The sequence below is a fragment of the Elephas maximus genome, chromosome 3, assembly GCF_024166365.1.
Source record: "Elephas maximus indicus isolate mEleMax1 chromosome 3, mEleMax1 primary haplotype, whole genome shotgun sequence".
NCBI classification, from domain to species: domain Eukaryota; kingdom Metazoa; phylum Chordata; class Mammalia; order Proboscidea; family Elephantidae; genus Elephas; species Elephas maximus.
The window spans coordinates 87405250-87425830 of record NC_064821.1 but is presented as its reverse complement, the minus strand read 5'-3'; the positions used below and the strand labels follow the sequence as shown (position 1 = coordinate 87425830).

General features: G+C 52.2%; 3 protein-coding genes across 7 annotated transcripts in view; 2 read left to right on the top strand and 1 right to left on the bottom strand.

Annotated features, from left to right (window-relative positions):
* The window catches only part of ZSWIM5 (zinc finger SWIM-type containing 5), a 203558-nt gene extending 199275 nt beyond the window's left edge, over positions 1-4283 (top strand). For both annotated transcript variants that reach the window (XM_049879122.1, XM_049879121.1), the window contains 3 exons: positions 1411-1574; positions 2056-2137; positions 2853-4283. In XM_049879122.1, the coding sequence (XP_049735079.1) occupies positions 1411-1574; positions 2056-2137; positions 2853-3715 (1109 nt within the window). In that variant the 3' untranslated portion in view covers positions 3716-4283. The remainder of the gene's footprint in view (positions 1-1410; positions 1575-2055; positions 2138-2852) is intronic.
* Positions 4284-6569: 2286 nt separating this feature from the next.
* UROD (uroporphyrinogen decarboxylase) lies at positions 6570-10011 on the bottom strand. 3 transcript variants are annotated; one of them, XM_049879134.1, is made up of 10 exons: positions 9933-10011; positions 9131-9303; positions 8934-9013; positions 8795-8857; positions 8355-8552; positions 8073-8234; positions 7577-7714; positions 7316-7416; positions 7153-7219; positions 6570-6809 (listed from the first exon to the last, which is right to left on the bottom strand). In XM_049879134.1, the coding sequence occupies exons 1-10, from the start codon at positions 9950-9952 to the stop codon at positions 6648-6650; spliced, it is 1164 nt and encodes a 387-aa protein (XP_049735091.1). In that variant the 5' UTR covers positions 9953-10011; the 3' UTR covers positions 6570-6647. The 3 variants fall into 3 exon arrangements, with proteins under 3 accessions (XP_049735091.1, XP_049735092.1, XP_049735093.1); XM_049879135.1 differs by having other exon boundaries at positions 9131-9243; positions 9933-10007; XM_049879136.1 differs by having other exon boundaries at positions 9131-9260; positions 9933-10006.
* A 1636-nt stretch (positions 10012-11647) lies between these two features.
* HECTD3 (HECT domain E3 ubiquitin protein ligase 3) lies at positions 11648-20080 on the top strand. Of its 2 annotated transcripts, XM_049879123.1 has the most exons (21): positions 11648-12101; positions 12294-12454; positions 12721-12813; positions 12893-13028; positions 13330-13445; positions 13532-13645; positions 13800-13882; positions 14298-14463; positions 14694-14775; positions 15297-15479; positions 15609-15661; positions 15843-15907; positions 16074-16177; positions 16436-16555; positions 16671-16760; positions 17729-17935; positions 18206-18335; positions 18430-18504; positions 18627-18708; positions 18817-18888; positions 19058-20080. In XM_049879123.1, the coding sequence occupies exons 1-21, from the start codon at positions 11733-11735 to the stop codon at positions 19140-19142; spliced, it is 2586 nt and encodes an 861-aa protein (XP_049735080.1). In that variant the 5' UTR covers positions 11648-11732; the 3' UTR covers positions 19143-20080. The 2 variants fall into 2 exon arrangements, with proteins under 2 accessions (XP_049735080.1, XP_049735081.1); XM_049879124.1 differs by lacking the exons at positions 18430-18504; positions 18627-18708; positions 18817-18888; positions 19058-20080 and having other exon boundaries at positions 18183-18324.
* The last annotated feature ends 501 nt before the right edge of the window (positions 20081-20581 follow it).

Below are 20581 nucleotides of genomic sequence, written 5' to 3'. Positions count from 1 at the left end.
TATCACTGACAGCGTTGTATTTCAGGGTTTTTTTTTTTTTGGACAATAAATGTAACACTATTCCCCTTCAATTTGTCATTCCTGGCATAGAAGACTCAGAAACCCTGGTGGCATAGTGGTTAAGTGCTACAGCTGCTAATCAAAGGGTCGGCATAGAAGATATGATTGTCTAATTCAGAATGGCCAATACCAGTCCATTTCAACTCACTAATGCCTAAGATATCTATCTTCAAGCATTCCGTTTCATTTTTGACAACTTCTGATCTTCCTAGGTTCATACTTCGTACATTCCACGTTCGATTATTAATGAATGCAGCTGTTTCTTTTCATTTTGAGTCATGCACGACTCTGTTCATATAGAGAACTTATATATATGTGTGTATATATATATACACACACACGTATGCTCACATATATTGCATATATATGATTTTCTATTCATATATATGCACACAAACACTACATACATTCAATGAAGAGCTATTTATCTTTTATAAAAATAGAATCATAGAATATTTACCATACACAAATTGTTTATAATTCTCACAGTACCCCTAATCCATTGCCGTCGAGTTGATTCTGACCCATAGCGATCCCACAGGGCAGAGTAGGACTGCCCCATAGAGTTCCCAAGGAGCAGGTGGTAGATTCGAACTGCCAACCTTTTGGTTAGCAGCCAAGCTCTTAACCACTACATCACCAGGGCAGCTTATTATTTCTATTTTATAGATGAAGTAACTGAGCAGTAAATGGCTGATGGTTAAAAATGGTTCAATCCCCAATGTATTTACTACGAAGCCAATACTCCTACCACTAAAGCTCTACTTTTTGTTCTATCTTTATCTGACATACATACCCTTCATAAGGTATCCCAATCTTTCATATCTTCTACTGCCTTTGAAGATACAGTTACCTTCACTTCATATAGTACACATGCCCTTCCTGCGGTGTCTTCCTTGACTCTGTCAGTACTTTGTATAGAATCCTTGCCTTTTGAATAAGAAGAGCTGGCCCAGCTCCTTTTTCCTTCAGGGGGCTTTCGTGAGAGGCAAACAATGAGACTGACATACTTTTTTGGCAATAATGTGGCTTCCTATCTCCTGTATAAGAAGATTTCAAAATTCATGTGTTCAAGAAAATAATTTCTGGGACCTGGGGACCCTAAAGGTATAGAGTGAGGGGTAGAGGCAAATCAAAAAATGGAGAGAAGTGAATTCAGGTGGGTGCCTGGGAGGAGGGCCCCTCTAGTGAGTTCACTGGAGACAGAGTTGACCACCCAGAAGGGATGGTAGCATCCAGAAGCATTCAATGAATTGATAGCCAGTTCAGTCAGTGCCTGTTATGATAAGCTGACTGTTCAAGGAAGCTTTAAAGCAGGTCCTACCCTGCTCCTTCTTTCTGCACCTACAGGGGATACTCTGAGGCTTCAAACAATCCTGGAAGCAATACAGAAGCACATCCATTCTTCCTCCCTCATCTTCAAATTGGCTCAGGATGCATTCAAGATTGCTACTCCCACAGACAATAGTACTGACAGCACCCTGCTCAATGTGGCCCTGGAGCTCGGGTTACAGGTATGGGGAAGGAGTGGGCCATCCCTGCTTTAACCCTCTGGCCAAGTGACATTTGACAAGAGTTGAGTTCCCAGGGGGACTGGGCACAAACAAGCCTTGTTCTTTCTGTGTCCCTAGAACACAAGCTCTAGGCTGGCCCTTAGGTAAGGACTCGATAAATTGGGCTCCATTTTAAAGTTAAGACCAGAAGCAATGTAGCTTTAGGTCCCTATCTTTCCTTTTCCTCCCCCACCCCCAATTCCTCCAAGTCAAGCAAGGTATGGTAATACAGATTTTATTCGTTGCACTTCATCAGAGAAGCCTCCTATCTGATGGTGGGAGATGTGGCACAGATGTTAAACAGACCTGTCTATACTTACCAAGGGAGAAATGGCTGTTTAAAGCACCAGTAAATATTTGTTGAATAAATGAATGTCAAGGGGAAATGGGGAGGTCACAACAATTAGGCTTAGCCCACTGGAAATGCCTCTTTTGTGCCCAGGTGATGCGGATGACCTTATCGACCCTTAACTGGAGGCGCCGGGAGATGGTGCGATGGTTGGTGACATGTGCTACAGAAGTGGGTGAGTCCGCCACCTCCCTCTACCCCCAGGGGGAAGGAGTTTCTAGGCCCCACTCTTGAGACAGGATGAGTCTTTAAAGCTCTCTTATTACTGATGGCCTAGGAAAGGGTAGGGCTGCTGGTAGTAGAAGACGGCCCCTGTTCAGCTAGCCCAAGCTCTGCCCTCACTGCTTGGAGTATACCCTGATGTCAGCAGCACTTTAACCCTGATCAGAGACATGTCTGAGAGAATGAATTTTCAGCCACCAAAACTCAAGTGCTCCCTTGGGAGGTGGTTGGCCCAGTGGTTTGGTCCCAGTCCCTGCCCTTGCTTTTGAGAAACCCAAACAACCTGGAGGTTGAGGACTCCTTCCGGAGCCCAAAGCCCCAGCACAAGACTCTCTACCCCACTTCAGTTAGAACCCACAGGCAGACCTGGGACACCTGCCTTGAGGTAGGCAATCCACAGGCTTTGCTGCTCCATCCTTGTGAGGAGCTAACAGCACCTGCAGAGACCTTCTCTGACCTGGGGAAGGAAGAGATGGGAGGAGACCCCAAACAGGGTCCGGCCATCCGGGTTGCTCCCTTTGCCCTGGTTTGCCTCAGATCATCTCAAGGCTGCTGATGAGGAGGGAGAGCTCATCTCTGCAGGCCAAGTTCTGACCTCAAATGGTAATCTGGGCAGACCTGGATCGGGACTCTGATGGCCACGGCTGAGCTCAGGCTCTCCCTGACAGGTGTGCGGGCCCTGGTGAGCATCTTGCAGAGCTGGTACACGCTCTTCACCCCCACCGAGGCTACTAGTATTGTAGCTGCCACAGCTGTGTCCCACACTACTATCCTGCGTCTCAGTCTCGACTATCCACAGCGGGAGGAGCTAGCTAGCTGCGCCCGCACCCTGGCCCTGCAGTGTGCTATGAAGGATCCACAGAGCTGTGCCCTGTCAGCCCTTACACTCTGTGAGAAAGACCACATCGCCTTTGAGGCAGCCTACCAGATCGCCATTGATGCTGCTGCTGGTGGCATGACCCATTCACAGCTGTTCACCATCGCCCGCTACATGGAGCTCCGTGGCTACCCGCTACGTGCCTTCAAGTTGGCCTCACTGGCCATGAGTCATCTCAACCTGGCCTATAACCAGGACACCCACCCAGCCATCAATGATGTGCTCTGGGCATGCGCCCTCAGCCACTCTCTGGGCAAGAATGAGCTGGCGGCTCTGATCCCCCTGGTGGTGAAGAGTGTGCATTGCGCCACAGTGCTTTCAGACATACTGCGGCGCTGCACGGTAACTGCACCTGGCCTGGCCGGCATCCCAGGTCGCCGCAGCTCCGGAAAGCTCATGTCCACAGACAAAGCTCCTCTGCGCCAGCTGCTGGATGCCACCATCAATGCCTATATCAACACCACACACTCACGCCTGACACACATCAGCCCCCGCCACTACGGAGAGTTCATTGAGTTTCTGAGCAAGGCTCGGGAGACCTTCCTGCTGCCCCAGGATGGCCACCTGCAGTTTGCCCAGTTCATCGACAACCTCAAACAGATCTACAAAGGCAAGAAGAAGCTAATGCTGCTGGTGCGAGAGCGCTTTGGCTGAAAAAAGCAGACAGCTCACCACCAGGGCAGGCTGGGCTCCCAGGCTCCATCAGGTCAGGCCAAGGGCACTGAAACATTTGTCCCCCTGAGGACTCTGAGTACCTGTGATTGAAACCAAAGGACCACAGGGCTAAGGATGGGGAGAGTCCAACTCTAGCCAATATGGTTGCCTTGGGAAGGTTCTCACTACAGCCCACTGTTCCTGGGGGAGCTGGGCCCTGCAGATCGATCAGAAACCCCACAACATGCCACCTCGCACCCCTATATCCTGCATTTCCTGGGCATTGGCCCTCTCTCCCTTGGCAAACACAGAACACAGTTCCGTCTCAGGGATTGCTTAACCAGAGAAGCAGAAGCATTTATGGTACTGTAAATACTATAGTATATGTGCTGCCAGTGACATTGTAAAGTTGTAACTATTTATAATTCTGGTTCTAATTTGAAGGGCACTTGAAGTAGCCGTGGGTGGGAGGATAGGCTGGTTGAAAGGAGGTCTTTTGTTTTCTGAGGAGATTCACAACCATTTCTCAGGTTTCCCTTATAGAGTGTATGCTCTTGGCCATGGAAGAGTGGGGGCAGTGGGGAGAAAAATGGCCAGTTGGAATAATTCCCTAGTCTAGTCTATGCAGAAACCCCAGCCTGCAGACAGGCATCTGTAGCCCAGATGTGGGTGAGGGGCAGAGGCCAGGACTTAGGCTTTTGGCTCATGAAGCCATGAGGACACTAAAGCTCCTGTTCCTGCTCCTGCCTTACACAGCTTCTTGGGAGCCTGCTGAGCACCTGAGAAGCAAGTGCAGGGAGAAGATGAGACCCTGGGGTCTAGGAAGCCATTGAGCTCATGATATACATCTACTCTGGTCACCTTTATGTTAGAGAGCTTATTGTTTAATCTCTGATTGTGTATGCGTGTGATTATCTGCGTGGCCAAATACGTGTCTGTGTGCACAAATATCTGTGCATGCCTGTCTGTATGTGCACATATATGTATGTGTACCTGTATCCGTTCTGCATGTGTCTGTATACATGTATGAATACATGTATGTGTTGGACTGTGGATGTGAGGAGGTATACATTTGCATACATATGTGAATCTGTATGTGTATAAATGCACTTATGTTGGTATGTGTATGCATGTTTAGTGTGTGTGTATCTGGGCACACATAAGTGCACATGTGTAAACATGTTTATATCTGTGTGTATGCCTGCTGTTCATGGATGTGTCTTTATGTGTATATATTTCTACATGTACTTATGTCTGCGTACTCATGTTTGAGGGTCTACATGAATGTGTCTCTTCTGTCTTTGCCAGATTTCTCTTCCTTATTCCTCTCTGTCTCACCAGCTAAACTTTTCCCCTGTCTCTGCGCCTCCTCTATTCACCACTCTCTCTCGCCAGCAACCTTCTAAGCACCAGTCTCTCTCTGCCCAAAAACTGGCTGCTTGAGCTCCAGTTCTCTTCTCACTCCATACTTGCTTTCTTCCCCTGCCTTTCTACCTCAAGCTTCCTCTGCCTGCTTTTGTCAGTCCCCCTGGTCCCTGATTTGGAGGCTAGGGCTAGAATGCATTTGGCCTTCCCCTTCCTAATTTCTAGTCCTACTGGACTACTTGTTTCTTAGCTCTGGCAGACCTCCACAGTGTACCATGTTCCTGCTACCTGCCTGTCCCCTCTTCTCAATATGGAATGTTTATAGGAGGTAGCAAGGGACATTCAGAAGAGTCATTTGGATACCAGTGTCTTGTGTTTACTGTTTCATGTCTTAGTTTCTGAGTAGGGGGTGGGGTGTTAGAGGGAAGGGTGGCATAGCTAGAGTGTGAACTAAGGACCTCACTGTCTGCTTTATTTTCCTTTCTTTGACAAGCTGTTTGTCACCCCTCTTTGCTCCAAACTGACCAATAAGTTGTATTTACTGTTTGTGGCTACTTAAGTCTTAGTATCCAGCCGTGGGTCCCTACAACCTCTAGGCCCAATGGGTTGTTAAAAAAAAAAAAGAGAGAAGCCACTCCCATTTCTGTATCACGATTACCTTTTTTTAGCAAATGTGTGAACTCACAGTGCTTTTCTATGAATAAATCATGCATCACAGAAAAGATAATTTTTCTAAAAGCAGAAATTGCATTCTCTTAATAAACGAGGCCCTTCTCTCTCTCCGCATTGCCTGGCTGGGACAGGTTTCCAGTTGGGCCTGTAACACAGTGCGTTCCTGGTGGTCTGAGATGGGGGATGACAAATGAGGAATTTTCTGCCACACCAAACCTCTCTCCAGTTCTCAAAGGCACCACACAGCCTTGTCGCAGGAAATAGGTGCCACTGTGAGAAGAAACACCAAGGCCTGAGAAAATTAGAAGATACACTCGAGAGAGAATGCAGAACGACCCTGAGCACCAGAGGGGCTTCTGGCTTTGGAGGCTTTCTCACCTTGGTGATGGGTGGCCTCGACCAAGGCCTAACCAACCCAGCCCCTAGCTCTGAGTCTTTTTGCCTTCCCCATCTTTTGGTGTCGAAGCTGAAGGTCTCGCAACTTCTCCCTGCTCACCCAGACTCCATCTTCTTCCCCAGACACAAAGTCCTGTCAGTTTGGCCTTTGTATGCTGTGGGGGCCCCCAGCCCTTTCTCTGCAAATATCACAGCCCCAACTGTTACGAAGCTCTGCCCAGCCTCATGTAGCTCTGGGGATTGGATATCTAGGACCAAGGGGGCAGTGAGGGTCCTGACATTAACTCCTATAGCACATATTCAAGATACCTAAGCCCCCATGACTTGAGGAAAGAGTGTAGAGAGAAGCCCCAGGAAAGGAGCAGAGGCTAAAAAGAAGTGAGGATAAGGGCAGAAATCTTTCACAAACAAAACAACATACTAGATTCCAACTCTGGGACTTTTATTTTTCTGGAAACAATCATCTGTGTTGGTGGTACTTAGGGGAGAAGGTGTATGCTCAGTTCTGTCGAAGCAGACGTGAGTGTCTGTGCACAGCATCCACAAAGGCCCCCACATGTTCTGGGTCCATGTCAGGGTAAAGCCCATGGCCCAGGTTGGCAATGTAGCGACGTGGCCCGAAGTCATCCAGCATCTGCTGCACCAGCTGCCGGATCTCCTCCTGGGGGACCAACAGAGCACTGGCTAAGGGGAGGCCAGCAAGCCTCTGTCCTTGCTATACGTAATAGTGACACACACATACACAGGCATGCTTCTACTCACTTATTCACTCAGTATTAATTCAATAAAATACGTTGGATACCTAGTATGGGCCAAGCACTAAGAAAAACAAATGAACAAAAAAAAAAAACCTTGCCTTCATAGAGCTTATGTTGTTCATATGGGATGGAGAAGTGGGAAAGGGACAGACAAACATAATAAAAACACACAGTAATTCACACGCCACATCTCTGTGGGTGCACAGAGACAAACTCATAGGCATACATAGGGATCCTGGTTCTTACCTCAGATGCATACAGGGCACAGGGGTCCAGGTTGCCCTGCAATGTCACGGTCTTCCCCACAAGCTCCCTGAAAGCAGAGCCAGTGCCACGTTCTGGTGACTGCACATATAGCAGCTGCCGCCTCTCCACCTTAACCCCAAGGAGCTAACTCAGCATCACTCACCGGGCTTTCTCTGGGGCCAGTGTCCAGTCGAGCCCAACCACCTCGTAGCCAGCCTGGGCCAGCTCCTCCAGGGCAAAATGCCCATCCTTAGCAAAGATGATCTAGGGGGAAGGGCAGCTCTCTGAGGCTAGAGGGCCTTGCCATGCCCACTAACCTTTCTCAGCTGCACCTCTGCTGCCCTCCAGTGGTCATTTCAGTGCATGCAAGACTTGCTCAGAAAGCTACACAGGCCTGCCTTCACTCACTCATTCCCATCCTCACCATGGGCACAGGTGCCAGGCCTGCCTCCTGAAGTCCAGCCTTCACCCTCTTGGCCACATCACGGATATAGGGTAGTGCAAACTTGGTGAAGAGCTGTGGGCCAAGGTGCCCAGCGTGGGACTCAAAAAGCTGTAATGCCTGCAGTTGGGGGTTTTGGGGGTGAGAAGAAATACGCAACATACAAAGAGGAAGTAACCCTGGACTCTCACACAAAATGTGGCTCAGTTTTCCCCACATGACCTCAACCTCTGATACGGCTTGAACCTATAAGCCTAGGTCTAATCAAAAAGTTTTGACTTCTCCTGCAGATCCCAGCACTAGCTTTGGTCTTCAAACACAGAGAGCATCAAGCCCCTCTTGCCAGTGTCAGGGAGGGCTTAGCTGCTCCAGCCAGATCATTGGAGGCCAAAACCCCACATGTCTGGCACTGAGATCTCTACCCGCTTAGTCCTTATAGATTAAATCCCAGCCTACTTGTCTCCCCCTCAGGACTCACCTGGGCACCAGCAGCCACTTGTCCCACCAGATATGGTACCAGAGTATCAGTGAGTATGCGAAGCAGCTGGTGACTAGCTTGAGGTCTCTGATACAGCCAGCGCTTGGCCTTAGCCATAGTGCTTGAGCTGCCACCCTCAATCATGTACGTCATCAGGGTCCACTGCAAAAGGATGGAAAGAGGATGTCACAGGAAGACTGACACTTTTCTTCTTCCCTTATCTACACCAGACCTGCCAGAGTGATTTCCCCATGCCTGAGCCTCTGTACTGTCCCACATTACCGGGGCGCCAGCAAAGCCAATCAGTGGCACACGCCCGTCCAGCCGCTGTCGGGTAAGGGTGATGGCCTGGAAAACATAGGCCAGCTCAGAGGCTGCTGCTGCTGGATCTCGTAGGTGCTCCAGGTCCTGTTCTTCCCTTAATGGCTCTGAGAAGCTGGGTCCTTTACCAGGCACCATGGTCACCTCCATGCCCAGTGCCTGGAGGGGGAGAAAACTTTTGGGTTCTCAACCTGGAATTCCAGGAGGAAAGGTTCTTTCCAGCCTATGCCAGGAAGAGAGAAGTCAGGCCCAAACTCCGTATCTTTCAGCCTTTGTTTTCCTCCTCTCTTCGGTGAGGATATGTGCTTATCTTGAACCCTGACAAGACTGATAGAAGGACTTCCAAGGGACCTTTCCCCCCTTTTTTTTTACCCATTCCAGAATCAGGTTTGGGCTGGTACCTGGGGTACAACAAGGATGTCAGAGAAGATGATGGCAGCATCCAGAGCGAAGCGACGTAGTGGCTGTAGGGAATAGGAGACAGGTTGCTAGGTGGCAAGCTGAGGAAAGAAATCCCTCCCTCCTTTGTGGACCCCTCACCTGCAGAGTCAGTTCACAGCAGGTCTCAGGGGAACGACAGGTGCTGAAAAAGTCCTGGGTAGCCCGGGTTTCTCTAAACTCTGCAGGCAGGAGAGAGAAGGCTGGACTCGGCCTTGAGGACCTCCATAGGCCTCCCGCTCCTCAGAAACTTTTCACTCTGCAGTTTTTTACATAGATTCCCGGGCCCTGACCCTGACCTGGTAAGTAGCGGCCTGCCTGCCGCATGCACCAAACAGGAGTGTAGTCTGTGTCTTCCCCCCAGGCTGCTCGCAGGAACGTGTCATTCTTCAGCTCCGGAAAACCCTGGGGTCTGGAAAACCCTGGGGTCTGGAATACGGGTGCAGGGAGTAGGGTAGGCGTGGACGGTAGGCTGGGGGATGGGGAAGGCGGGAGAAGGCGCGGGTTCTTAGGCGAACCGCTATCTGCCTCCTGCAGGCCAGCTACCAAGCTACCAAGCCCGCAGCTCCGCGCCCATTACGTCTCTTCTGCCTATCAGGTAGTTCACAAGACTTCAGAAGGGCCCGTGCTGAGGTCTCTTCCCTATACACAGTCCCAGCTCCCCCAAGCTTAAAACAACTGAAGGGACTGAGGAGGGAGAGGTCGAAAGCCCAGATAGTTTGGGGGTCTTCGGACCTGAGAATCTCAGGGACAGGGGTCCCAGTAGCTGGCTCCGAGGCTGGGAGACCGCCCCCCCGCCTCAGGCTGTTACAGTCAAGGGGGAATTATAGTTGAGGATCCCAAAATAGGGATCCTAGCTGAGGATTAGAAAATCCTGGGGTCATCCCCTAAATGAAGCTCTGGGGGACGCAGCACTGCTAAGCGATTCCTGAGATGAAGGTCTCAGGAATCCATGGTGGGAGGAGCAAGATCCAAGCGACTGGGGTTCGGGTTGGGAGATCACCATGGGTGGGGGGGGGGGGGGTCAAGGGATAGGTTCATAAATTAGGATACTCTAGTCACAAGCCCCGCTGGCCCAACTGGGTGCTGCGGAGAACTCACCCCAACTGTTTCGCTTCCATGGTAAGCCGTCTAAATGTCAGCACAGTACCCACGTTCACTTGACTCTGAGCCCGCCCTCTGCCCAGGCTCCGCCTCTTCCTGGAGTGAGCCAAGGGCGTCGCCATGTTGAAAGTCACATGATCAGACTCCAGTGACAGCTCCCGGGCTGCCTGGGCAGCTGCCGGTAGGACCCCTACCTTTCTTCACCGTAAAGTCTGCCGTAGCGGCGCAGCTGCAAACGCTTAGGGTGGCATGAGCAATTTGTTCTCCTAAAATGGCCTGAAAATCCCAAAGGCTCGGCCCAAGTCTCATTCTCAGTCCCGTTCTCCATGACTCTAACAATCTTATGTCTGGTCCAGCCAGGCATACAGCGGATGATGGAACTAGAGCACTGAAATTATTATTAAAAAAACAAAAAATTATGTATATTCACTACTAAGAGCCAGGCATTATACTAGATGCGGAGATTACAGTGGTGAACAAGACAGTCGCTGCCTTCATAGAGCTAGACTGATGGAAAAATAGAGAAACCACAATCACAATGGTAAATGTTTAAAGAGGGAAGAGCTGGAAGCAACTAATTGGGGGGAAAGTGGGGGAGCGGCCTCCAAGCAGAGGGAAAAGCATATGCAAAGGGAAGATTAGAAAGGGCAAATGTGATTGTTTTTAGGAACTGGGAGATTAATCTGGTGGAGGGTAGAGGAGAGGCTGGAGATGCCAGCAGGGTCCAGGTCATGCTGGGTCACTTTATCCTGAAGAAGTGTGTTGTTAGGTACCATCGAAACGGCAGCATACAAATAGTTTGGAGGGAAGCAACGAGAGGCACTGTTTCCAACTTCCTAGGAGGAAAAAATGGGGAGCTGTCAAAAGTACATGATTTTTTTCTCGATAACTTTAATTATGTGAAAATTACTTCAAAACAAAAATTTCCTTTACCTCCTGTACTTCACCAACAGTTTCTGCCTATCTTTCTCTGCCCCTTCCTTCCCACCATGAAGGCATCCGGGAGAAACTGAATAGAGATTATCAACCCGTTAAACCCATTGCCGTGGAGTCTATTCCGACTCAGAGCGACTCTATAGAACAGAGTAGAACTGCCCTCATAGGGTTTCCAAAGCCGTAATCTTTACGAAGCAGACTGCCACATCTTTCTCCCGCTGAGCTGCTGGTGGAGCAATCGCCGACCTTTCAGGTTAGCAGCTAAGACTTAACCACTGAGCCACCAGTGTTCTGGGAATAGGAGAAGCAACCGGGATAGAGACAGATTGATTCAACACTCCCTAGAGACAGGGATGGAATGGGAGTCATTCTCCCAAACTTTTTAGTCACTCGACGGCAACGGGGTTTTTTTACCCCTAAGATGGGAAGCCAGATGTCTAGCAGCGAATGGTCTAACGTGCGTTTTTAAGATTCCTCTTGTGGTAGTACGATGGCTGGGGAAATAAGATAGGAGGCGGGAGGACCAGAAAAATGACAGTTACCATAATCCGGACTAGAGAGAATTATGGCTTGAACCAGAGTATAGCAGTGGGAATGGAGAGGGGAGGGTTGATCAGGTAAAAATGACTGAACTTGGGTCTGACTGGCTGGGTAGGGGACATGGGGAAAGGCGGGGGTAAGTATTATGGCTGTCAGCTCAGAGTACACAGGGCAATACAAACAAAGTGGGTGTGCATAAGCCAGAATATACGGCCACGGCTGGCCAGAGGCGGGGCCGGACGTGGTGGGAAGCTCGGGCAGCTTTTGCAGCCGCTGCTCTCGGCGTGGGATCGCCCCTGGGCTTCCCTTAGCCTTTTCACCATGGCAGGTCCAAGCCCGGGCGCGACGCTGGAGTCCCCCAGGCAGCTGTTGGGCCGCGTGCGCTTCCTGGCGGAGGCAGCGCGAAACCTCCGCGCGGGGCGGCCACTGCCGGAGGCGCTGGCCTTCGTACCGCGCGAGGTGCTCTACAAGCTTTACAAGGACCCGGCGGGACCGTCGCGCGTGCTACTGCCGGTGTGGGAGGCGGAGGGCCTGGGGCTGCGTGTGGGTGCCGCCGGCCCGGCCCCCAGTACGGGCTCCGGGCCTCTCCGCGCTGCCCGCGACAGCATCGAGCTCCGGCGCGGCGCATGCGTGCGCACCACGGGAGAGGAGCTGTGCAACGGCTACGGACTCTGGGTGAAGCTGACCAAGGTGCAGCCTGGCCTACCTGGGGCCTCGCAAAAGACCCCCGGGGCCAGGGAACCCCCAAGTTATTCCCCTCCCCGCCCCGCCCCGCCCCCATATCGAGCCGACGCTGCGTTCTGTGTCCTTTGCCCTGGGCTGGGCTGGGCGGACCGGTGGGGAGTGTCCTGACGGCTGTCTCCGTCTGGCCCTTTCTGACAGGAGCAACTGGCAGAACACCTGGGCGAATGCGGGCTGGACGAAGGCTGGTTGCTGGTGTGCCGCCCGGCGGAAGGCGGGGCCCGCCTAGTGCCCATCGACACCCCCGACCACCTCCAGCGGCAGCAGCAGCTCTTCGGTGTGGACTACCGGCCAGTGCTCAGGTCCTCCACTTGAAAGGGTGGGACTTGCAGTTAGATAGCCGGCCAAGGAGGAGTTAGAAACAAGTCAGCCACTGGCCTGGGAGGTGGGATAAGAGAGTGGAGACTAGGTTAAAAGCTAGAAGGGGTGCAACCTGAAGGGTTCCCCTGGGGGCGTGGTCTGGAGAAGTTCGGAAGGAGACTTCAGGACCTGATGTAGGGGTCCTGCTGCTTGCTGATGTATCCCCATCCCACACACACCACCCCTCCCCGCCACCCTGTGCCCACAGATGGGAGCAAGTAGTGGACCTGACATACTCACACCGCCTTGGATCGAGGCCTCAGCCGGCAGAGGCTTACACTGAAGCTGTACAAAGGCTGCTGTGAGTGAACTGCACTATGATGGGGAGGTGGGAGCTCCAGGTCTGGGCCCGACCTAATTAGGGGCTTGGGGTTGCTTAGCTATGTGCCCCCAACATGGACCTACGAGTGCGACGAGGACCTGATCCACTTCTTGTATGACCACCTGGGCAAGGAGGATGAGAACCTGGGTAGCGTGAAGCAATATGTGGAGAGCATAGACGTTTCCTCCTACACGGTGGGTGCTGGGACTCCCCCTACCCCAGGCAAGATGTAGCCATATTCCTCAAGGCTAGGTTCAGACCCCCCATCTCTAGGCCAAGGCCAGACCCAAACCCCCACAGGCCAGACCCAGTTTAGGCTCCCATCTTGGAAGCCCTATAGGGACCTCTTAGGCACCTTCCGTGCTACTTGCCCAATTAGTCCAGCTCCACCATGCTTTTTCTCTTTTGCTCCCTGGCCCAAAGCACACATGCCCAGTGCAAAGAGTAGGAGTAACCGCTCACTCCATCTTTCTGTTCTCTCCCCCGACCCTCCAGGAAGAGTTCAATGTGTCCTGCCTGACAGACAGCAATGCAGACACCTATTGGGAGAGTGATGGATCCCAGTGCCAGCACTGGGTACGGCTTACCATGAAGAAGGGCACCATCGTCAAGTGAGTGGTCTCTGGGGCAGAGCAGGATGGGTGAGCCACAAGCATTTGGGTACACAGAGACCCATGTACACACTCTGACTCCTCAGGAGGCTGCTACTCACGGTGGATACCACAGATGACAACTTTATGCCTAAGCGGGTGGTGGTCTATGGGGGTGAAGGGGATAACCTGAAGAAGCTGAGTGACGTGAGCATTGACGAGTGAGTGAGCTGGCCTGGGATTTTGGGCAGGGGGTTGGGAGAGGGTGGTTATCCTAGCAATGGGGCCTGACCCAGCTAAGATTGAGTGGGACCCTGCAATCCCTGAATGTCTGGAGGGGACAGTGTCTGAAGTGACTCACACCCATCTCCTTAGGACCCTGATAGGGGATGTCTGTGTCCTAGAGGACATGACCATCCACCTCCCAATCATCGAGATCCGCATCGTTGAGTGCCGAGGTAGGACTTGGGGCTGTGGGGAAGGAAAAGGGCCAGTATATAGATGGGACAAGCTGGCATTGGGCATGGAAAGGAGATGGGCTTGGAATTAGGGTGAAAGTAATGGCTGAAGTAACTCCAAGATTTGAGGCATAGGGGCCTGAGTCGGGTGGTAAGTGCTTTAAAGGAGATTCCTTGAAGCTATAGCAGTTCACTTGGGAGAGAAACTGAGTGAGAACCCTCAGGGATCCCAACATTATAGCAGTGGGCAGAAGAGCCATCAAGAACGAGTAAATTACAATCCAATGAGTAGAAGGAGATCTCAGAGGTCTCAAGTTGCTAGGAGCTAAAGGTGACAAAAGGCTGAGCAGTAAGGAGCCATTCCCAGGTCTGGGGGCCAAGGAGATAGCAGGTGCACTCTGACCCCTTCTCTCAGACGATGGGATTGACGTGCGTCTTCGAGGGATCAAGATCAAGTCATCTAGGCAGCGGGAACTAGGGTTGAATGCAGACCTGTTCCAGCCAACCAGTCTGGTGCGATACCCGCGCCTGGAAGGCACTGACCCGGAAGTACTGTACCGCAGAGCTGTTCTTCTACAGAGGTGGCTGTGGCCCTAGAACTGCCAGGCCCTCCCCTTTCTCTACCCTGGGCTTTTGCATCTGTGTGGAGGAGGTCCCCAAGGCTTTATACTATAAGTTGTTTCATTTCAAAAGTCAGAGCAGCCCCTATGCCCTGCCTTCTCCCTGTGCCTGTGTACTGGGGAGGGGGGCTTTGTAGCTTACATCCATGCCCAACTCTTTAGCTGTAGTTATCTTTACCTGCCCACCCCAGGTTCATAAAGATCCTGGACAGTGTTCTGCACCACCTGGTACCTGCCTGGGATCACACCCTGGGCACCTTCAGTGAGATTAAGGTGAGCGGGCCTACCCACTGCTGGCCTTGGCAGTAGGCTCCCTCTGCTGAGCTCTGTTAACACAGAGTATGCTAGACACAAATGGTTAAAATGTATTATTTTGGGGGCTAGTCACCAGATGCATGTGTGGAATACACAAGGGCTGGGAGAGAAGCAGTGACAGCACGGACAGGGCAGGCCATGTGAAAGGTACATACTGGGAGTTAGCAGCAGCCCAGGATGACACAGAGATGAGGCTGGGAGGAGGTAGGCAGGAAGTGGGCCAGGCTGAAACAAGAACTGTGTCCTTGGTCAGCAGATTCATTGGAAAAGTGTTAAGCAAGGGAATGACAACGTTGGATTTTTTGTTTTAGAAAGTCACCCTGACGGCTGGGCTAAGGAAGGGACTGGAGGCAAGGACGGGGGATGGACTAGGACTAGAATTGTGAGATTGGGTCCAGGCATAGAGAAAGGTTCCAGGGAGGGCCTGGACAGAGGCTGATTTGCCCACTGGGCCTGCTCTGGCCACCTCTCCTCACCAGCAAGTTAAGCAGTTCCTGCTGCTGTCACGCCAGCGGCCCAGCCTGGTGGCCCAGTGCCTGCGCGACTCAGAGAGTAGCAAGCCCAGGTTCATGCCACGCCTGTACATCAACCGGCGCCTTGCCATGGAGCACCGTGCCTGCCCCTCGAGGGACCCTGCTTGCAAGAATGCGGTCTTCACCCAGGTCTGGACCCCCAGGGGTTGGGCTGAGGGATTTGTTAGTAAAGGGCCCAAGAAGGAGCTGAGTAAAGGTCTTCAGACAAGAGTGGAGACAGGTGTTGACATAGACTTCCCTATTACCTCCCACCCCCAGGTTTATGAAGGCCTCAAGCCCTCTGACAAGTATGAGAAGCCCCTGGACTACAGGTATGGCATCAGGGTAAGGCACTTGACCAGGGTACACATGCACACACGTACACCCACATGCTGCCCTAGGCACTCCCCCACCCCCTTAATCCCTCTTTAGCCCCGACTCCTGGCTGGTCTCTGGGCTGGTAAATCACCCTGAGCCCTGGCCCAGCATGATGACAAAGCTCCACCCCGGCAGGTGGCCCATGCGCTATGACCAGTGGTGGGAGTGTAAATTCATTGCAGAAGGCATCATTGACCAAGGTGAGGCCCTGAGCAGGGCTGGATGACAGGGGTCCTGCCAGTTGCCTTGTTGAGGGTGGTAAAGGCTTCTGGGATCACCGGCTAACCAAGAAAGGGGTCCTGGATATCACCCCACTACGGGGCTTGGGGGTCTGGAATGCCCAGCTGAGGGCATCTGTGATTTCAGGGGGTGGTTTCCGAGACAGCCTAGCCGACATGTCAGAAGAGCTGTGCCCTAGCTCGGCAGACACCCCAGTGCCTCTGCCCTTCTTTGTGCGCACAGCCAACCAGGTAATCTCCCACCCCCACCCCCACGTCGTTTCTGCTACTCTGCCTCAGCAAAGCTCCCAGGTGCAAGGCTGAGCTAGAGAAGGGGCAGAGGAAGGACAAAGTTATCCTAGGTAACCTCTGGGCAGGCAAGGAGAGGAAGAGACGTGATGCATTCAGAGGGGATCATTCAGGGGTTCCAGTGAAAGGCATTCCGGGAAGCTTAGGTCAACAAAGTAGGGTCTGTCCCATGCCATGCTGACAGCTCCATCTCTGTGGCAGGGCAATGGTACTGGTGAGGCACGGGACATGTACGTGCCCAACCCCTCCTGTCGGGACTTTGCCAAGTACGAGTGGATTGGACAGCTGATGGGGGCTGCCCTTCGGGGTAAGGAGTTCCTGGTGAGTAGCCCAACCTGCACCCCTATCAAGGCAGCCCTGGGCTCTGGAGGGAAGGGAGGGCCAGCCCAGCCTAAGCAACTCAGTGAGAAGGCAGCAGTGAGCCCTTGTTCTACAGGTCCTGGCTCTGCCTGGCTTTGTGTGGAAACAACTCTCTGGTGAGGAGGTAAGCTGGAGCAAGGACTTCCCAGCTGTGGACTCCGTGTTGGTGAGTAAGGTCTGGAGCCAGTGTTTCCTCTGCCTAGCCACTAGAGGTTGGTGCTCCCCAGAGCTCTGTCCTAGACTTTTTTTTATCACACGCATGCTTTCTCTCTAATTTCATCTACTCCCATGGCTTTAACTACTATCTTTTTTCTTATGACCCCCAAATCCTTACCTCCAGCCCCAGCCTCTCTCCTAAACCTGGGGCATATATGCTCTGCCTCCTGGATAGCTCCCCCAAGATTGAATCTTAGGCCCAGCACACTCTTCGTCTTCCCCAGTCTACTGCTCTCTTGGGCTCCCTGTCTCAGACTAGCACCACTCCCCTCGCCTCCCCATGCCAGAACCCTCAGGGTTGTCTTCACTCCTCCCTCTCCTCTACCCCAACATTCTGTCAAGATTCCATCTTAAACGTCTCTGGAATATGTCTACTTTTTCCTCCTGACTACGGTCTCCCTGGTCAGGCCACCTTTCTTTCTAACCCAACCACTTAGTACAAAAGCTCCCATTCTTATCCATGTCATCTCCATGCAGTAGAGTAATCACTTCACTGCTACTGTAAACTCGTCAACAGCTGTGTCCTGGGCTAAAATGCAGAATCTTGGAAGGCCTTACATGACTCCTGTATCTCTGACCACTTGGTTCATGTACAGGTTCCAGCCAAACTGATTCCTCAGGTCTTTTGCTCCCTCCACCTTTATCCAAGATGTTCTTTCTCCTGACTTCCCATGTGGCCCTGCCAACTCCCAGGCATCATTTAGTCTCAGGTCAGATGTCATTTCCTCCAGAACACTATCCTTGGTCTCCAAGACTGGTTAGGCACTGTCTCAGTGCTTTCACAGCCCTTGTATTGACTCCCTCCCTGCCCTCATTGCCCACATGGGGACTGCCTTACCTGGCTGTCTCTTCTTGAGGAAAGGTAGGGACTGTCTCCACAATGAAAAGCTGATCTCTACATCTCTCTCCAACCTCCAGGTGAAGCTCTTGGAAGTGATGGAGGGAATGGACAAGGAGACATTTGACTTCAAGTTTGGGAAGGAGCTAACATTCACCACAGTACTAAGTGATCAGCAGGTGGTAGAGCTGATTCCCGGGGGTGCAGGCATCGTGGTGGGATATGAGGACCGTTCCCGTTTCATCCAAATGGTGCAGAAGGCACGGCTAGAGGAGAGCAAGGAGCAGGTACTACTCAGAGGCCAGTAGAACCCTTGGACCCTACCCCCTCTAGTAGCTACAACCCAGCCTGATAGGCCACTGGTACCCCAAGAACTTTGGCTCCCACTATTCCTCAGCATCATGTTCCTGCTGTTCAGTGGAGTGGAGGTGCCCCCAGTGCTAGGCAAAGACACATGTCCCCCACTTATCTCCATGAGTAGAGGCCAAGTATTCCTTCCACACACTGAGCTGGGAGTTGTGCCTGGTTCCCCAGCTGAGGCCTCCCCGCCTCCCCAGCTGGCAGCTATGCAGGCGGGTCTGCTGAAGGTGGTGCCACAGGCTGTGCTGGACTTGCTGACCTGGCAAGAGTTGGAGAAGAAGGTGTGCGGGGACCCTGAGGTCACTGTGGCTGCTCTCCGCAAGCTTAGTGAGTCTCCAATGGGCTGGTCAAGGCAGAAGGCATGGGGTGGAGCTTCAGGACTGGCAGGTCAGGACCTAAGGATGAATTCTGTCCCCACCAGCCCGGTTTGAAGACTTCGAGAAGTCTGACAAGCGGGTGCAGTATTTCTGGGAGGCGCTGAACAATTTCACCAACGGTCAGTGGGGGAGGGCAGGGTAGTGCCTGAGTATGGACTCCACTTGTGGAATACGAGACAGGGTAGAAGTTGTATAACTTCCCCAGCCATTCATGCCAGTGGTCATTTCCTGTTCTCTTCAGAGGACCGGAGCCGCTTCCTGCGCTTTGTCACAGGCCGGAGCCGCCTGCCAGCACGGATCTACATCTACCCAGACAAGCTGGGGTGAGTGCTGAGGGGAGTGCAGCTCTGAAGGGGCTGTGGCTGGCCCTCTGGACCCCTGCCCTGTGCCCCTACAGTTCTTGCTGATCTGTGGTCCCTCCATACCCCCAGTTACGAAACCACAGATGCACTACCAGAGTCTTCCACCTGCTCCAGCACCCTCTTTCTACCACACTACGCCAGGTGAGTTACCTAGGCTGGAGCCTAGAGAATGGGGAACAGGGAGGAGAGGTGGCATTCTTGGGTGGGGGAAGACATCTGGCACTAAAATGCACAAGCTGGAGTCCCATCACCTGTGGTAGTGATGTAGGGACCCCTGCAGTTGGCGGTGACCAAGACTTCACACCCGCAGTGCCAAGGTATGTGAGGAGAAGCTCCGCTATGCTGCCTACAACTGCGTTGCCATTGACACGGACATGAGCCCTTGGGAGGAGTGAGGCAGCGCCAGGGACAGCTACAGCCCAGCAGACCTGCCCAGTCCCACTTGGCCCCGGCCAAGGTGAAAATGTCTTCACTGGACCAGTTTGGGTCTGCACTCCCCGAGCTGACAGCTCAGAGAAACCCAGCACATACCACTCCTGTCTGCGGTTGGGGTGGGGAGGGTGGCTTGAGACTGGTGCCCCAGCCCTGCAGATCCACAAGGCCATCTCATACTGGGCTTGCCTCTCAAGGCATCTAGCATCTGTGAGAGGGACTCTTCCACAAGCCTAGCACAAGCTGCCCAGGCCTGAGCTACTTAAAGGGGGCTTTCTAGCCCCTGACCCCATGGATTTGCTTTCATTTTGGCTCCTCTTTTTTCCAACTAGTTTCTCTCTGGCTTTAGCCTGACTGAAAACTAAAAACATCGAAAGGTGGTAGAGGCCACTCCCCATGAAAGGAACCAGGGATGGGTAGGAAGTAGTGGTCCATTTTCCTTGGTCACCTACCCCAAGAATGAAGCAAAAGCTGAGCACGCCATCTCTCACATAGTGGTCTTTTCTCCTTTCCGTCCACACCTGATGCATGAGCTCTCCTTTCTTCCAACCCAGTCTCAACTGACAAAGTGCTACCACTTTCCCTGGCTCAGAACCTACATCCATTTGAATTCAATTTTCTACTACCACTACCACCCCATATTCATCATATTCATCATCATCATCTCCAGCCTGACTCCCATCTGCAGTCTCACCCCCAAGATTTTGCACAGGTTATGGCCAATTATGTCCTACTCCAAAACCTCGATAGCTCCTCCTTATCTAACTTAAAACAAGGCCTAAACTCTAAAACTGCTCCTAGGGCTATGCATGTCCCTGCCCCGGTCCTTTCTCCCTTTAGGGCCTCCATGACACTCCATCAAAAGCTCCTGCACTTGGAAAACTTTAATAAATGGATTAATTCATTGCTTAGAATGTGTTTATTGCCCTTCTGAGGGATGGGCTCTCTGCTAGGCACAGAGAGCACTTAGAGAAACTGCTCTGTCCTAAAAGAGCCAGGGAAGGCTCTGTCAGCATTTCACAGCCGGGCTGGGAACCAAGGAGGTGTGTGTCAAGTGGAAGTGGTGGGGCTTCTCAGTGACAAACATTAGATCTGGAGCTGAGCAGGAAAATAAGGATCCCACAGTCCCAGAAGGGGTGGGGGGAGGCCAGCCTGACATTTTCTGGGTTGGGTGTGATGATGGAAGAGGGAGGTCCACCCTCTGGAACCAAGTGGCCGAAGAATTTGACATCATATAATACAAAGCCTTGAGATGGCTAATAAACCACCTAGGTCAGGATTTTGACAGAAGAGAAGGCAGCAGCATCACTAAAGCCTCACCTCCATGTACCACACAGCTAAGGTGCGGTACAGTCGCTCCTACAGTTGGCAGCCACTCTCAAGCACGGTCACCTGGGAATCG

Excerpts from the sequence above, each read along its gene's own strand:
- HECTD3 (XM_049879123.1), top strand. The coding sequence starts at position 11,733 with ATGGCAGGTCCAAGCCCGGGCGCGACGCTGGAGTCCCCCAGGCAGCTG. Across the intron at positions 15,480-15,608 it reads AGAATGCGGTCTTCACCCAG|GTTTATGAAGGCCTCAAGCC; the intron begins GTCTGGACCCCC and ends TCCCACCCCCAG. Across the intron at positions 17,936-18,205 it reads TAGAGGAGAGCAAGGAGCAG|CTGGCAGCTATGCAGGCGGG; the intron begins GTACTACTCAGA and ends CCGCCTCCCCAG.
- UROD (XM_049879134.1), bottom strand. The coding sequence starts at position 9,952 with ATGGAAGCGAAACAGTTGGG. Across the intron at positions 8,858-8,933 it reads GCTGTGAACTGACTCTGCAG|CCACTACGTCGCTTCGCTCT; the intron begins GTGAGGGGTCCA and ends TATTCCCTACAG. Across the intron at positions 7,220-7,315 it reads CTGGCCCCAGAGAAAGCCCG|GGAGCTTGTGGGGAAGACCG; the intron begins GTGAGTGATGCT and ends CTCTGCTTTCAG.